General features: G+C 35.0%; 1 protein-coding gene across 2 annotated transcripts; it reads left to right on the top strand.

Annotated features, from left to right (window-relative positions):
- The first annotated feature begins 306 nt into the window (after positions 1-306).
- LOC128244788 (peptidoglycan recognition protein 1-like) lies at positions 307-18140 on the top strand. 2 transcript variants are annotated; one of them, XM_052962868.1, is made up of 10 exons: positions 307-426; positions 8263-8472; positions 9164-9334; positions 12647-12802; positions 14066-14257; positions 14516-14680; positions 15748-15906; positions 16054-16247; positions 16553-16866; positions 17189-18140. In XM_052962868.1, the coding sequence occupies exons 1-8, from the start codon at positions 366-368 to the stop codon at positions 16167-16169; spliced, it is 1230 nt and encodes a 409-aa protein (XP_052818828.1). In that variant the 5' UTR covers positions 307-365; the 3' UTR covers positions 16170-16247; positions 16553-16866; positions 17189-18140. The 2 variants fall into 2 exon arrangements, with proteins under 2 accessions (XP_052818828.1, XP_052818829.1); XM_052962869.1 differs by lacking the exon at positions 14066-14257.
- The last annotated feature ends 136 nt before the right edge of the window (positions 18141-18276 follow it).

The raw sequence follows: 18276 nt of genomic DNA, 5'->3' as shown, positions 1-18276 counted from the left end.
AACGAACTGAATTTTACGTGGAATACAACCCCAGTAAATTTCGAATTGGAAAAAATGCGCAAAAACAGCGGAAGATGCATGTGTCGTCACCGATTTGATACATCAGTAAGTAAGATTCAATGCGTTGTACACAACGATATCAATTTTATGTAAGTTTTTGACAATTTTCTTTTTTCTTGCAACTGTGTAATCCGGTGTTTAGTCCCTTTAATGTATACATACAATTTGCCAATATATTTTTGATAACACTGCATTGTATCTGACATTTGTAAATCCTTTAGAATTAATGTTACCGTAATAAATGCTTAAGCTACTGTACAGCAGTTTGGATAACACCGGTTGTATGTAGCGGATTCGAAGCGACGATGATGCTTTCTATAATTGTTTTGCTGCAGCTCCTCAGATCAAGCAGTGCCGGACTTGGAAGTAAACATTTATTTAATACGAAATAAACTTAATTTTTTTCGCGAGAAATATAAGGTGTTTCAAAAGGGCACTAACGGGTACATTCCGTCAGAAAGCTGACCCTTAACCATCTGTTTGGCGTAAGTATGTTTGACAAATTTTGAGTTTTTTTATTGAATAATTAGTTTTGTAAACGACCGAATAGAATGTACATGTAACCTTATCATATTAATGTACACTGTTTAAAGTGGCACTCATGTTTAAAATGAATACATACACATGTATAACAAAGATAAAGTTTGAGTGATTAACCTTTAACTACTTACTAAATTATGCATTTATGGAAAAGATTGTAACCGTATATTTAATAGCTGAAAATGCACCAATTTAAAATGACTGGTGGGTCCTAAAAGATTTACAATGATCAACTATCTACTAATAAGGTAGAAATACCCTGTTTTCTGCTGCTTTCTTTTAAAATAATTACCGTATCATGCATTGTGTTTTACTGTTAATATATACAACATATTACATACTCTTACATGAACTTATTGTGTAAGTCAAACATTATTCCAGGTATGTTTAAGAGACTGATTTGCATTGAAATCTTGTACTTTTGAGTATGAATGTTTGTGGTCTATTACAAAAGTCTCGAGCTGAAGCTCAAGCCTTATAACCGTATCTCGGAATTAACCATCGGCAGATCGACTTAACATTTTAAACTTTTGACGAATTATTGCGTGCACGGGCGTATCAACCCTAGCGCTGTTAAAACTGCAGGAGTCAATGACCTTATTTACACTTACATCTTAATTACCTAGTTAAAATGTGCTCCAATAGCTACGGACTGCGATTTGCATATTAAGTGGCTTATTTATAATATTTTATGCGGTTAATATAGTGCAAATAAGCTGTGTTTTTGCATAAATACGCCATTAAACTCATAAAAAATGCAATAATTATAATATCAACGAGTTACAAAAAGGCAATATAAAAAGCAGAATACGCTAATACTTTCAAAATGAACGCGTACTGAAAAAAAATACATGTATTTATCTATGTTAAGATTTCGGGGAACTAGATCTATGTTCTATGTTAAAACAGAATCTGGGTCATCGGCATTCGGAACTCCTCGGCCATTTTTTTCTAAAACAACCTCGGATGTATATATCAGTTGAAGTAGTTCGTATTTTTTTGAATTATATCATTAATTAGATTTAATGTTTTAGAGTTGTATTTATTGATCTAAGTTTAAATTGATTGCCAGTGAAGTGTATTATTGCAAACATAATTAAGATTCTCAAGAGTTAAGACTTAAAGTTAAATAAAATTACTACGCGATCTACTTGAAGCGGACTTAAACGTACCTCTTTTTCAGTATGTAATCCGTCAAAATACATCCGAGATTGTTTTCGATAAAAATGGCCGAGGAGTTCCGAATGGGTCATCGGATTCAGACAGGTTTATTCCCCGGAAATTAACCCGGAGAACTCGTTAAAACCCGGAAAAAACATGGGTCGGATTGAAGGTGCAATTAAATGTTCCTTTTGCGTAAGATATCAAACCAAAATATGACCATGATCGTAGTATATTCATAAGTATATTTTCTATGTTAAAATTAGCCCAAATCAGCTCTTGCTTGACACTTTATGCTTAAGATTTTTATTGTGTAAGTACATACTAACAACATTTAACCATTACTCAATGGAATATAAGTATCTTCCATGGCCGAGAGTGTAAGATAGGTTCATTCCGACCCGAGTGTAGGGTGCGCGAGGGTCGGGATGAACCTATCTTACACGAGCGGCTATGATAGATGCTTTTTCTTCTTTCAACTGGGAATCTATGGTTTCTTGTTCTGAATTTGGCAATGCAATTTAAGTTTTTAGAAAGGTTGATTTAAAATGTATGGCTCGATGCCGAACTTTGTTTTAAATATTCTGTAAAACGTTGCTTTATTGGATGTTTCAGTTAAACTAAACCATTCATTTATAAAAAGATCTTTCAACTTTTGCTTTACCGTTGCCTTCAGCCATTTTTGATTCACAAAGTTTTAGCTTTCCCATATATTGTTTAGTCCACATTTGCTTAAAATCCATTTTAGATGATGGATCCATGGAAATTTTATTTTCAATACTTGCTCACTAAAGTTGACTGAATAATTGTACATACTATTAAATATTATAGACGAGAGTTTCCTAATTTAATTCAATTCAATAATCTTTATTTCCACCAAATGTTGATGATTACGAAACACAGTATAGTAGAAGTACCACAATACTACAAAACACAACAAATATACACTGTTATATACAATGAGCACATACACAGTTGTTATTTTCAACATGTATATGTATTCTCTCTTAACTTATATTTACACATACAACAAAAAACAACAACATAAGTTAATGATATTATTCATTTTCAAACTTGCGGATTGTAACTTATTGTTCTGTATGTGATATACATCTTTGTAGCCCACACATTTCATTGCAAACCGTAATAATATGATCAGGAAGGCTGAATGCATGTCTTTCAAATAGCTCCTTGGAGAACCAGGTACAGTTAGGTATACTGTTTCGACGTTTGCGTGCAATTAAGTTTTCGGTTATATTGATGTCCAGCTCGGCGAATTCACAAAGAAATTTCCATCTTAATCGTTCTATACTCCTGCAGGTGAGATGAAATTCCTCGCCCAGTAAACACATTTGCGAGCTGGCCTAATATTCGATGACAGTGTCTGTTTTATACGAACGAGTCCACAGTTTAGATGCAAATAGTTCTATCTCCTTTTCAGCATTTTTTTTCGAATACCTTGTAAATAATAGCGGGCGCTAATATGGGGTGTACTACTCGGAAATAATAAAAGTCCTCATCCGACAAAGTTCTATATGACCACAGCTCTGATTCTCTTGCGATGACAAGTTGTTTTACTCGTTATTTTTCCATTCGTAACTACTAGGAATCGACCTTGGATTAACAACTATGTTGTTAATAAAGCTATGGAGACCGTATCGAGGGAAAAAGCGAAAAGGTTCTATCTGCTTCTTTAATTAATGTCACTTAAGACCTTTTCGCATTCACCCATCGGTATGTACATAGTATGTTGCATATATCGGGAACAAACCCCAGAGTTACCTTAGTGCTTCCTGATATAAAATCTAAATAGCGTTTCTTAAATATATTTCTGCTGGTACTTTTACTGTCTAGTGACAAAAGCTTATGCAGGAATAGCAGCTTTCTAATAATGACGTTAGAGAATAAGTTGCATGTACACCCAGCATCGACTCGCACATATCCGATCTTTTTCTGATATGGAAACCTTGTATCTTTTTAACAATAAAATGTTGCAGTTTGTTGATAGTTATAATGTCGTATTTGGTGATATTGTTCCAAACTTAACTGCCATATTAGAGTATTGGCAGGATTATTTCCTTATAAAGGTTTATAGAAACTAAAGGGTTAAGACCGTAAGGATGTAAACCTTGTGCGGACGCATGTTTTTTTGCTTTTTGGCAGCGTTCCCCAATGCGAATTTTGCACTTTAAAGTTGAGTCTTGTCTTATCCCCAGATGATTTGCGCTGTTTGCATGTCCAAGGAACTTATCTCCGTATAGCATGCCAACGGGCGGTACATTTCGCTTCTTGGTAAACACTAACACAAGATAATTTATGACATTTATAGCTATCTTCCATTCGGTGCAGTAGTGATACACTATGTCCAGCATATGTTGAAGACTCAAGGGAGATAACGCAATTAAGGATAGGTCGTCAGTAAATGTCGGATTACTGCTCTTGGTAGAGAGCACTGAGTATCCATTGTTGCTTTTTTCAAGTATGTGAAGTAGTTCATCTAGCGAGGTAAAAAGAAGTTGATAAGACCCCACCTTGCCTTACAGATTTCATAATGTTTATCTCTTCAGACATGTCACCGTTTAGTCTTATAAAACACTTCAGGTCTTTATACGAAGATAATAGTATACGCAAAAGTTTGCCTTTAATACAGAGTCGACCACGTTTCAGGAAGAGTCCTTGGTGCCATACCGAGTCGAAGGCTGTTTTCTGGTCCAGCATGCCGACGTATACGTTGCTATTCCTTTCAACTTGGTGATATACGGTCTCTTGTAGGTTGCAGGCTGCTGTTATGCAGCTAAGTTTCTTCTGGAAGTCCTGTTGTAGAAGCGATGGGAACTTTGTCTGCATGAGTTGTAAGTAATTGTCTAGTCTACTTAGCACAATTTTTTTCGAAGAGTTTGTTGAAGCACGGCATAATGGATACAGGTCTGTGGCTATTCGGATCTGTTTTCGATTTTCCTTTGCCCTTATATAGTGGAATCAGTATGCTCGTTTTCCAGCGTCCTAAACATACTTCGCTTGAGAGTATGTTGTTAAATAGTGCCGTTAGTAAATATGTTAGGGCGTCGCCTCCGTGTATCACGTTTTCGTTCAGTATATGATCTATATCCCGGCCTTTTCTTGTTTTCAATAGTTTTATCGCTCTTTTGACCTCTTCTTGGGTAAAGTTTTCTGTTAAATGGTTTGGGAGTTTTATTGGACCTGCAGGATTAAGGTGATTTTCTAACTCGACAAGTTTATTCGATTCTGAATTTCAACGGCTTTGAAGACATTTTGAAAGTAGCCTTGAAATCCTTTAATTACATTTTCATTCGAATACACTGTATTATCAACGACGAGTTCACTTCATACTTCCGGTGACTTCTTATTTCCTTTGCGAAGCAGCTTCCAGAAGAGCCTATAATCCAGTTCAGCCGCTGTGTTAAGATCGTCGATCACTTTATTTTCGTATTCCATTTGCTTGGTGCGCTGTAATCTTCTGAACTCTCGTTTCGCTGCTTTATAGTCACGGAAAGAACCATGATGGGTTCCTCTAGGGCGCCCCTCTGTTATCCACTGCCTGCGCATTTTTTCGCGCTTTAGTATGAGCGGCTTTCACGTCCTGGTTCCAGTATGGTTTGGTATATCTGTTGAATTTGCTATGTTGGAGGTTTTTTTAGCAGCTTTTATAACTCCTGTGATAATATCATTTAGAGTACCTGGTTTCATCTCATGAAAGTTATTAATTGTTGATATATGTGCCAGCCGTTCGTTCATTTCTTCTGATGAATAACGATGAAAGTGTTCCTTGTTACACTTGAACCAGGCTACATTGTTCCGTGGGGGCGGAGCTGGCCTGCAAACGACTGTCGCCGAGATGGAATAGTGCAAAGTCACGTGAGCAGATGTTATAACACCGTCCGATGTCCCTAATCGGAAGTTAGTCACATTGCTGATAAATGATTTTTCAACGATAACATGGTCGATTATTTTGCCCGTCGGTATGAATGTGGCTTCCCGAACCTCCACTTATGTTGAACAGAGATCAAATTATTTTTGTTGATAAATTCAGTTAATATAGCTGACTTTGTAGACGGACATTTGATGGTGTTGACGATATATTGGCTATTAAAGTCTCCTGATGCAATTACGCTCCCCATCCGAGAATAGACAGAGATCAAAGATTGTAGGTCACTTAATTCATATTTAAAGTATTCTACATCATGGTTAGCAGGCATATATACGCAGAAAATATACAATGGTGCTCTATTTATGCATCTAACCTCAATGCCTATTATACGATTATTTTCGAAGGTATCTAATACAGTAATACATGGTTGTAATGATTTTCTATACATAATTGTTGTGCCCGCTTTACCACAGCGTAAAGGCCGTATTGGTCAATATTACAATCAACATTAACAAAGCTGCCATAATTTTCATGATTTGAATAATAGAAACCTATTGACCTTGTAACAGTTTATGTTAACTGATAGTCATGTTATGCCGAATAGTACGGAACGTGTGTGAAGATTTCCCAGTTTGTCTCAGTAATTTCATCCCAGAGTGTTAAGCATGTTGCATATCTTTCAAGTCAAGTTTCCTTTATTTTACTCATTCCAATACAAACATGGATAAATAAGGTTATATCATATGATAAATATCACAAAGATAAACGAATGAAATGCATACATATATAGATTAAGTTTCTCTAGTTTGAAAATATTATGGTGTCTGTAAAAGTAGGGCTTCAGATATTTCTTCCGTTCTTCATCAAACATATTACACTCGAAAAGATAACTCATCGCCTAATTTTTCGCAATTTCTACACACTCTTTTATTAAGAGGTGTTCTATTCCATCTTTAAGTTTCAACTGGGAGTCTATGGTTGCTTGTTCTGAATTTGAGAATAAAAGTTTTTAGAAAGGTTGATTTAAAATGTATGGCTCGATGCCGAACTTTGTTTTAAATATTCTGTAAAACGTTGCTTTATTGGATGTTTCAGTTAAACTAAACCATTCATTTATAAAAAGATATTTCAACTTTTGCTTTACCGTTGCCTCCAGCCATTTTTGATTCACAAATGTTTGGCTTTCCCATATATTGTTTAGTCCACATTTGCTTAAAATTCATTTAAGATGATGGATCCATGGAAATTTTATTTTCAATACTTGCTCACTAAAATTGACAGAATAATTGTACATACTATTATATATTATAGACGAGAGTTTCCTAATATTGTTATCAGTATTTGTTAATAATTTTGCCCAGAAGGCAGTCATTTTATCTTCAATATCGACAGAAAGCGGCGTTACCCCGGTTTCACCATAAACCAAATAATTGTCAGTAGTTCGCTAAAGCTTTAAAATATACTTAAGGAATCGAAGTTGAACTCTTTTTAAAACATCATTTTTGCCATAGCCCCACATTTCCGCCCCATAAAGCAGTATTGGTTTCACAGTTTTATCAAAGATTTCAATTTGTAAGTCTATAGGTAAAGAAAGGCGATTAGCGTTCTGTAATAAACTGTACATTGCTCTTGTAGCCTGATTTGCAATATGTACTTTGCTTTTTGAAAAGAGCCAGTTCTACTCAAGTATATACCGAGGTATTTATATTCATTTACTACATCGATTTGGCTTGTCTGAAAAGAGAAATTAAATGTAACCGGTCTTGCTTTTCTTTATACTAGTATTTTAGATTTGGATATATTTACTGTGAGTTTCCACGAATCGCAGTATTGTGCGTATGCATATTCAATTATTTATACACCACTGACATAAATCTGCTCATTTTGCCACCAGTGACATAGGATTAGGGCAATATCAAGATACATCAAACCCTACAGGGAAAATGTATGTGAGTGATTCATGAGCAAACTTATACTATCGTTAGATGTTTTTGTTAATTTGTTTTAAGATTAAATGACTATAATCGCAAAACTTAGCAGGCCGAAAACCTTGCAACGCTTTAAGCGCTTTGATCAACCATTGTCAATGCAGATAAAGCATAATTATAAGCACGGACAGTTTTTGTTATGTTAACTGTAAATATACTCAGAGTGGGACTCGAAATCTTGACGCTAACGACGAAAGAACATAGCAGCGAAATGACCTCGGCGACTCCTGAATAGATTAGGATAAAACATTTCTGTTAATAACATTTTTACCGGAGTGTGATAGTTTATGTAGTTGATATAGTTTTTAAACACTTATTCAAACTCAAATGTTAGTGTTGACAATGCTCCGACACTGGGTATTTCTTAAATTTGTTTCCGAGCATAATGCGGATAGTTCTATTTTTAGACAAATAAGAAGTTTATCATTCACGCTTCAATGGAATGCTAATTTCAGTACTGCTACAATAGACGGCATAGTTCAGTTTGATTTAGGACTTATAATTAATCAATGTTCTAGTCGTGTTTCATTAAAATTGGTGCAAAAACACAATTGTGACGTCATATACCACGTGGTATACATACGTTGTCTGTCATATTTACATCGAGTTATTTTATTGTTTAAGCAAGTGACAGCTGCCTAGAGGTGTCTTTTATAAGCCGGACCGACTGGAACGCCAGCGAACCAATCGTTGAAAGATCTAACATATACAGAGGGCGATTCCCACTGCCTTATTTCTTTGTCCACCACACTGCGTGGATATATGATGCTAAAGATGCGTTGTCTGGTATGCGACAATGGGAGGAAGTCTGGAAACTGCATGCAATTGATAAGAGTATGTTCAGTAACTCAAGTTTTGATACTTTTATTGTCACATGGAATTATTTCCATTGTTTCTCTTTTATTTATTTGATAAGCCTTTCGTGTCTTTAATTCAATATGACAGTTACTAGTATAACATGCTCACAAATTATACTCCATTCGTTTCAAATATATCTAGTCAATCACAACAACGCGCCGAAATAATGCATAACTTTATGCAGTTTAAATTATGACAAATCAATAAAGCAAACGTTAATTATTTGAAAGTAAATAAAAACTATTTACATGTATACCAATCTCTATAAAATTTCGATTTATTTCTGACGTCTACTGTCAAGTTAAAATTACTGCGCCTCCTGACGTCAGTAAAAACATGTACGCGCACATAAACATAAATTCGTTTGTTTTTCATAACCTGTAACAGGAAAATTGCAATTGTATGTATGGAATCCTATAAATATCTTTCATGTGTTTCCGGCACTTCACTTAAACGCGTGTACATGTTTTACTGAAGTCAATTGGTGCGTTATTGTGAGTGTCTCATCTTCCATAAGAGTGGAAAATCGAACTTCCTAGCACTGGTCACATATCTGGTGTGCAGGTATTACCATTGTAATTGTCGGTATGATACTTTGTTATGTCATTAAATAAGTCCTTATAAGTGGAGTGAAACTGTGTATTATTGAAATGTTTGTTTCTTTTAGAATGGAAGGATATCGGGTACAACTTCCTTGTGGATGAGGCAGGCAACGTTTATGAAGGGCGTGGGTGGAGAAAAGTAGGGGCTCACACTTTAGGATTCAACTGCAACGCGTTTGCTGTGTCTGTAATGGGCAGGTACTCGCAGAGACTGCCTGGCAAAAAGGCAACTGATGGTTAGACTCATAATTCTGGTACATTTTATTCCCACGCGTGTATTTGTTTCAGAGTACTGGCAATATACAATCTATGACTATTTATAGAAATTAATTTGCATATTGTTTTAAAACTTTGCTTTGTTGGTATTTAATATGCATCTTCAGGTAGATCATTTCAAATGTTGCAATACCTCGAGGGCAAGGAACATCCTCTTTTTTATTAAGCTTTCAATATATTTCTTTGAAATATTTTGGTACAAGACGTCATATAGAATTACTTCATTCGGTGTTTTGGACTAATTGGTTAATGTGTTCAGTTTTAAGCATGAAACACCTATAACATAAATCAGAACATGTCAAACTGGTTAACTTACACAAAGTTTAGAAATTTTGAAACCAAGTTCAAAAGATAATCTATCGCTGTTTATTTCCAACATCGATGTTATGGATGACAGAACTCTAAATACTTTTGACCGACAAATAAACCTTTTCTCTCATAGAAACCAACAAATATATCGGAAAGCCCAATAATACTTAAAGACAACATTTGGTTTCTGATCAAAATTTGGTTGCAAATAAAATCAAATCATTTTACATCAATATGGACGAAACTATTGGAATATCTGGAACTCAGCTAAAAATAAACACCCAAAAAGTCTGGACAAAATACAGGAACATTGCCAAATGTCACCTGGTTTTCATTTTAATCCGGTCACCGATAAAGATAATGGAAAACATATTGACCGGTTTAATCCAAAAACGCAACTGCAATAGATCTGATTCCTCCATAAATCATCATCGCTGGCAAAGACACTTTAAAAGCTCCCATCCGAAACATTGCCAATACAATTATAAATCAAGGACCATTTTCATATAGTCATGGGTAGCACAAGTAACCACTATTTTCAAGAATGATAACCCCTTTACAGAAAAGAACTATAGACCAGTCAGTATTTTACCATTTTTGGCAGTATTATATGAACGGGTCATAAGTGAGCAACTGATTAGTCATTTTTATAACATTTGTCATCCTTTCCTGGCAAATTTCAAAACAACATATGTATGTCAAACTACCTTGTTAAGGCTAATGGATATCCTCTATTTGATCAATAAAGCAGCCTTGTATATTTATGCAAATCACACTTTCTGTGTGTTATAAAAATCCTGATGTTGTTAAGACCAGTGACTCTTGAAGAAGAAAGTAACATTTTGAGAAACTGGTTTACTTCCAATCAACTGCAGGCTTACCCTGACACAATTTCAAGCAATTTTAGTTGGCTCAAAGAAATAAAACAATTCCATATACTTAACCACGCTATAATTTGTGAAGAGCAAGTTAAACTTGTAGGCGTTGAGTTAGATCGTTTATTAAATGTTGATGCCCAGATTTCTTAAATGTGCAAAAAAGCAGCTAAGCAACTGAATATCCTTCAAATACAAGGCAAAATTTTGACAATTAGTACTTATAAGTATAATAAAGTTTATTATCTTGAAACATTTTATCAAATCTGATTTCAACTACTATCCCGTAGTTTCGTATTTTTGTAGCAAGATAAAATCAGAAAAAAAGGTTAATTTTAACAAGTACACCTCAACTCTACTGAAAATCTTCTTGATATAGTTCAATTGCCAAAATTACATCTGAGCAGGGTAAGATGCATCGCTGTTGAAACTTACAAATGTCTGTACGGTATCTCACCAGTTCAAAACCTTGTAGCTTTTAAGACATGTAATTTTAATCAGATGTGTCATTATTAAGAACAACTAAATATGGGAAGAACCTTTTCCGCTTTGAGGCCAGTCTTTTATGTTAGTGAAAAAGAAAATAAGGTGCCTTTAAAACTACCTGAAATTTAGAAGGCTGATCCGGACCTGAGTAGGTACCTCTTGTAAATGCTCATTTTCCGAATAATCTTTTATAACTTAGGAAATAAGAAGAAGTTGAGAATGTTAAGGTGTTTCACTGAATACCTTTATCCTTTTTCTCCACGGGATGGCCTACACCTGCAGCCAATTGTATAAAAGTTGGTTAGATTTAACCGCTGGTTAAAGTTGTCCAGCGGTTAACTTTAACCAAGTTGGCCATTTTATCCAAACCGTTTATCCGTTTGTATAAAGGCAGAAAATGCGGCGGCTAAGTTAACCAACTTGGACAACTTTAACCTAACCAAAACCTCATGAAAATACCCACAATGCATTGATAAACATGGTTTCGGTCAGTGCGTGTTTACCGCATTTTTCTGTTAACATCGTTGACTTTTTCGGCATATACCACGACATTACGAAAAGGTCGTTGAATTTTAATGAAAAAAATACCGATCAAATCCATAACCGCGTTTAACACCACAGTAGCGTAAATATTTACCTATTATTTTAATATACAACAACATATAGGGCTTATGGTGTACCTTTGAAAATGTAAATGACAAATGAAAATCTAATATTTCATCATCACGGTACAGTAGTACCAATTTAATAATAAAATCGCACTTACCTGTTTCAAGTGCATATTTCCTCTTTACTGTATAGAATTCTGTGCATCAGCAGATTTAAAGACAAATTTCATTAATCTGCCCAGCATATTAAAATGGTAAATATTCAACCAAATACCTGGAAAAAAACTGTCAACAATGTATACGCTCCTTCTGTCAAAGATAGTTTTACAAATATTTCACATGCAACATCTGAAGGGATTTGCTCATTCCAGAAACAGGGGTGTTGAACTTTTACTTACCACAATATGGTTGATATTGCAGCAACTGAAAATGCATATGCCTGCAAACATCATTCATATAATCTTCTTCAATATACCGTAACAAGTTTTAAGTGAATACAAGCTGCCAATAAATTGTATTTGCTTACCCGAAAAAAAAATATCACTTTCATTAAAATGCAATGGCTTCGTCCATTCAAGTTTTGTTTTTGTGGAAGATGCCATCAAAGGAATGTATAGTCAGTTTCAACATTGTCCTTGAAAAAATAAAATGAGTTTTATGTGGGGCCATTCCTATTGATACTTATTTTATATAATTATCATGTTTTTTACATGTTGACATTAAAACGTTTAGTTTTAATTTATATGTTATTCAAAATAGTACCTTTGACAGTTATAGTATATAAACTATATGCTTTTATTTCCATGTCACCATCTCTTCGTTACGTTTTGATATGTAATGTATGTTTGCTATTCATGTCGGGAAAAAGTTAATTGAGCTAATGTTTCTTGTTAGCATATACCCGTGTATCTTGTATTTAACTACATCCAATGTAACATACCACCACTGAACCAATGACTTCGAATCGCCTTCATTACTTTATTTTACATTACAGCCATTCAAAAACTCATTCAGTGTGGTGTTGAAGAGGAACATCTTCACAAAGATTATATACTCCAAGGGCACAGAGATTCAAAATGTACAGCCACAGAATGTCCAGGAGAACGATTGTATAAAGAAATAAAAACATGGCCGCATTATCCAAATAGAGGTAACACAGTAACATTCCTTGAATATGTCTCATATTTCACTTATATATAGCAACCGCAAAATTAAAAATACAATGTCTTGTTAATGCATGGCATTAGGTACTTTGAATTGTATCCCTCTGTCTGCAGATAGAGTTGGATTCCTAATCAATGAAGTATTTGGGGTTTACCTATTCGTTTATAATTATTTGTTTTCTTATTAAGTTTCCTAAAGGTAATTCATACTTTTATGTACGTAAACTAGTTTAATCCCTAGAAAATTTATATATACTGACCGTTCCAAGGCGGTACCTAACAATCTTTGATAAACATGCCTAGTTTTTATATAGTATATATGCACTGTGTTGTTTGTAGAGTTTAGTGCTGTTGGTTCATATTTCTTGTTTGTGATTTTTGCTTTTGTGTTCTATGTCTTTGGCATTTGCCCAGTGCCATAAAACCGGGTTTATGTTTAAACTTTTGGCTACTGAGCTTGTTCCTGTAGCTTTTTCACATACATATTTAAAACCCGACGATTGTCGTGTTTATCTCAATAATTTGCATCAGTAGCATCGGCAGCGTCATTTGCAAGTACAATTTGTATAGATAGCAGGTAAAGGCTGCTATACCGCGGTTGCAAACCAAATGATAACTTTGAACCTACACATCCAATGAACTGTACAGTTAACAACTTTATTTTGGCATGTGATATATGTCCTACTTGTATCCCAAGGGGATATGTTGTATCCGATCCTGATAATTATCCGATATTTTCTAGATAATTGACTGATATATATCCGATATCGGTGAAATGTGTAGCCGACATTGAAAGGGAAAATGATATAGGTCCGATATCGTTCTTATATTTATCCTACATTAGATACTATATCGGCCGGATTTTTAAGCCATGGTCAAAGCAATATAAGTCCGAAAACTAAATCTATCTGTTTTTTGGAATATATCGGTCCGGTGTTGGACCGCTAATGTTTTCTGATCCGTTCAAAATAGATTTCAGTTTTTCGAAAACATTCTTTACATACTTTATTTTGTACCATACAAACAGGAAGAATATTGTGTTAATATCGGGCAGTTATCGGGTCAACCTAAGACTGATTTTCCCACATTCCGAAAATAACCCCCCCTCTCCCCCCGCCCCCCCCAACACACACTTTTTTTCCGATACGGTCATTATTATTTTTTTTGACTTAAAATTATTATGAATGATGATATTAGGAGTTTGTTTTTGATAAATATCTTTCGATTCTTTTGTTGTTGTTTTTCTTCAGGTGATGTTTGCTGGAAGTTTAGCACTATTGACAGATGCAACTGGGGTGGAAAAATTAGTTCTTTTAAAAAAATGTCAAACATTGCGAAGCCTGTCCCATATATTGTTATCTATCATACGGACCAAATTTGTAATGAACGTGAAAGATTTGTAAATTGCAGTGAGAGAATGAAAGAGATTCGTAATCTGAAAGGTAACCTCGACATCGTAACGTCGTTAATTTTCATATAAACATAAGTTTAAGAATACAATTGAAACATGACTATTTTCTGATCTTTTCGAATTGTTCAACCAGTGACAAATCTGACATTTTATTTCAATATAATTTTGCATTTTGACATTTTTTTTAGATATTCTTTTGATTATTTCGGACATACCTCATTTTTAGCATGCGATCCAAACTACGTGCCTTTTTAAATTAATTGATAATTATATATTTCTATCCATGAAGGAAAAATCGCCTACAACTTTGTTATTGGGGGCGACGCCAACGTTTATGTCGGTCGAGGTTGGGATAAGAGTGGGGATCACGCACCTGATTGGAACGAAAAGTCGTATGGGATTACTTTGATTGGAGATTTTACCTTTACCGAGCCGTTACCAGACATGTTAAGCAGTACGTTAAATGCCCATATACAAGTACATATTTGTTATAAAACTTATGCCCACATGTGCCTAGCTCTTGAATTAAAACTGAAAATTAACACAAAATCATCATCTATCTCGGTTTCAAGTCACTAAACCGCGGAATCTTCTGTTCACATAATAAACCGGAACTCGTTTTTAATATACTAGTTCACATTTATTCCATACAATCAAACAGTCAATCAGTCAGCATAACAGGATGTAATGGAACACAACATAACGCAAGTGTACGTAATGGAACGGTTATCTCAAATAACCCACACACAGTAATCAAGACACATACATCACATACACAATAACAACCACTCACTGACCAAATATACTTTCGCCCGGAGCCCCCGCAGCTGCCAGACAATCAAAAACAGGCTCATGGAAACTATGCAAATTATACTTTGCATATCCTGGTCTAATTATGAAAACAATGGGTCTTATTAATTTCTGCTATCATTCGCACAATGAATCATACTCGCTAGCGACCAACAAGCTTATGAATTTAATAAACATATTCCTAGCTGCGGCACATCATACTTCGTGAATGTGGCAAAATGTAACGCGGAAGAGTTTTCTTTGAAATAAAAAAGAGATAACACTTCATTCTTTTGTTTCGCAATTTGCATTTTCGGTGTTTTACCTTTCTGGCATTGGTATAATTATACGAATTTGTCAATTAATTTACGAAATAATTAACATTGTTCAGGGCAATTGAGGTTTTAGGGATTTCTGGACATATTTAAAGGTAACTGTTGTTTTAGGGATTTCTGGACATGACCACCTTGTATATTATATATACATTTATAATGATATTTGTTTGGCGTAAAACTTTAAGATTTGTATGGAAGTGTCATATGTTTTTACTTTTTAAACAGTATCAAAAGACTGAAAGGTAATGTTTTAGTGTACATGCTATGTGACAACTTTGGTATAACTTGGAGAATTTTGATAAGTTTTGTTAGCCAAATGCCCATAATGTTCTGAACACACAATTTTATTTACCAATCTCATTTAAGCGTATTAACAAACGTTTCATCTTTTTTACAGCCTTAACACATCTTATCGAGTGTGGCGTGTCCCAAGGTTTTATCCGATCGGACTATATTCTTTTGGCGCATAGCGATATAACAACCCTAGCTACCAAATGTCAAGGGAACGCATTTAAGGAAGTCATCTCAAAAATGGCCCATTATAAAAAGTTCCCTGGTATGTATAGTCACCTGTATTGATATTATCTAGTATCGAAAAGTATTGGTTACTTTATAAGTACATTGCCTTTACCCGATCTGTGTTAATACCATTTACTAAAAGTCACTCGTAGTTCATAACATGTTTCTCCGATAATATAAACAGGAAACGAATCAACAACAGAGGGATCATTTCACCCCCCGACGCCACAGTTTCAGAAAGTGTATGCGACTTCAATGGAGATTTTTGTGATTGGTTTCAAGAGGACTTTGCTCAAATAAAATGGATGAGGAAGAAAGGCGCTTCGGATAAAGCGGGTGTTACAGGTCCACTAGCAGACAGAAGTAGCGATGGAAATGGTGATTCATTTATAGATGGAAAATTCAAAGATCGTGAATAAATTCTCCCTTTAAACGGTATCGAATCTATACGACCAACATACAATATCGGCGTGGTCCATTCTGCTGTGGTAGTTTTTGAAAATATAAAGATGTTTATAAAACCCGATTAACACCCTTAGCGGTTTCGTTTTTAAACATTATGTAACCATTATAGAATTAAGATGTCGTTGTTGTCCAATGGTGTAATGTATCAAAACAGTATCTTTGAAAACATTTCCGAAAACGAAAACAGATCTGGGTTCAATTATATTCCTTTATTACAGGCTTTTACCTGCTTGTCGACGCATCCAACAGTAAGGGAAAAGATGCCGTAGCAATTTTGTATTCTGCAAGGTATGATTTCCAGTGGTTTGAGGAGAGTATATATTGTGTGTCATTTTGGTACCACATGTATGGTCGAGATGTTCAGTCTCTCTCCCTTTTTATTGTTGCGGAGCCTAATATAGTGGCAGAATTGTTTGGACGGGAGGAGGAAGTCAAACAAGTTTGTAAAATAGAAAATGACCAGGGACACGAGTGGAAACAGAAACGTATTATGGTCGGAATGGATACAGGACTCTCAACCGGAAAATTATATGTAAGTGCAAAGTATTTTACATTTAGATATTATGTCAAAACAGTTGCTGCCCTCAATTTACTTAAGAACTGAGCCATTCTGGAGAGATTATTTTTCAAAGATTGTCATTTGTAATTGAAATGATGTAATAGACATGTACATATTTATAGACCATTACTTTTCAATTAACTTATGATGCAATTTTTATCTAGAAAGTTTCTCAACCCCCGTAAAACAAAACTGTTGTCTTCTACCTCAAGTCCATCGATACTGACCAAATAAAATGATTGTAGTTTGACAATCTTCTATCAGAAATGTATATTATCCACATGCATCTTTTCAGTTCAAGTTCGTCGCTAAAGTGCATGGTTACCAAGGCGACATAGCGCTCGATGACATTCATGTTATAAAGGGTCATTGTTAGCTGTGCTCTGACTATGAGGAACTTTAAACTCGACAAGCTCATCGTGTTTCATGAAATATCTTTCGTTTGTAGATGATGTACATATGTTTTTCGCAGCTTTCCAATGTTTAATGTGATTTACTCGTTCAATTTGATTTCATCGTTGATGCGCTTGATCAATTTTCTGAATTTGTAATTTGATAATTTGCATTTTCCTTGCATATTCATTCATTCAACATGATATTTCGCTGTGTGTAATAAAACCATATGTAATTTGCTTCACACAATAAACATTTATTCAGAATTGTTTTGTGTGCATGTCTTATGAAATGATATAATGGGAATTATAGGGACAAGCCTGAACACACACATATAAGCCCTAACAAATATTAAACAAGAGACACAACAGACAAACCACAGACGCATCAAAACATCTTCATGACAATGGCGGCTACCGACACAGAACGGTCACCGGGCAGAAGCTAAAGGGAGATTTAAACAAGCTTTTGGGTACTTAACCTTACACTTCTGTGTCTTTTTTGATGCCAAGACTGAATGCCATAACTCGGTTTTTATTTATTTTTATTTAAAATTGATTTCGCAAAAAGAAATTGAACATAACATTTAAAAATGGTACACTTTTAAACGGGGGCAGTTTTTCTAACATTTTCTTGTTAGCTTATATGCGATACAATATTTTTCTCGGTGTTTTCCGTATTGCGTTTAAAATATCACCAAGCCATCAAACAATTTTGTCGTCCTCGTCACCAGCAATCAACATCAGCACGTGCAATGTACGTTGTCATGAACTAGGCCTGGAGAACCCGAAGTCGTGGCTAGGGGTTCCAGCCTGTGCCACTTTCCAGAGTGCTTATGTTTCATGTATTGCATGCAGGACAAGAATCTTTATCGGGTATATGCTAACAAGAAACATTAGCTCAATGGGCTATTTTCCGACATTTATCGAGCCAACGAAGGCTAAACGCTTGTATATTTCGTAGCGACTGAGGGTGTAGAAAAGCATTCAA

This window comes from Mya arenaria, chromosome 8, assembly GCF_026914265.1.
Source record: "Mya arenaria isolate MELC-2E11 chromosome 8, ASM2691426v1".
Lineage (NCBI taxonomy): Eukaryota > Metazoa > Mollusca > Bivalvia > Myida > Myidae > Mya > Mya arenaria.
This window is presented reverse-complemented; position numbering and strand designations above follow the sequence as displayed.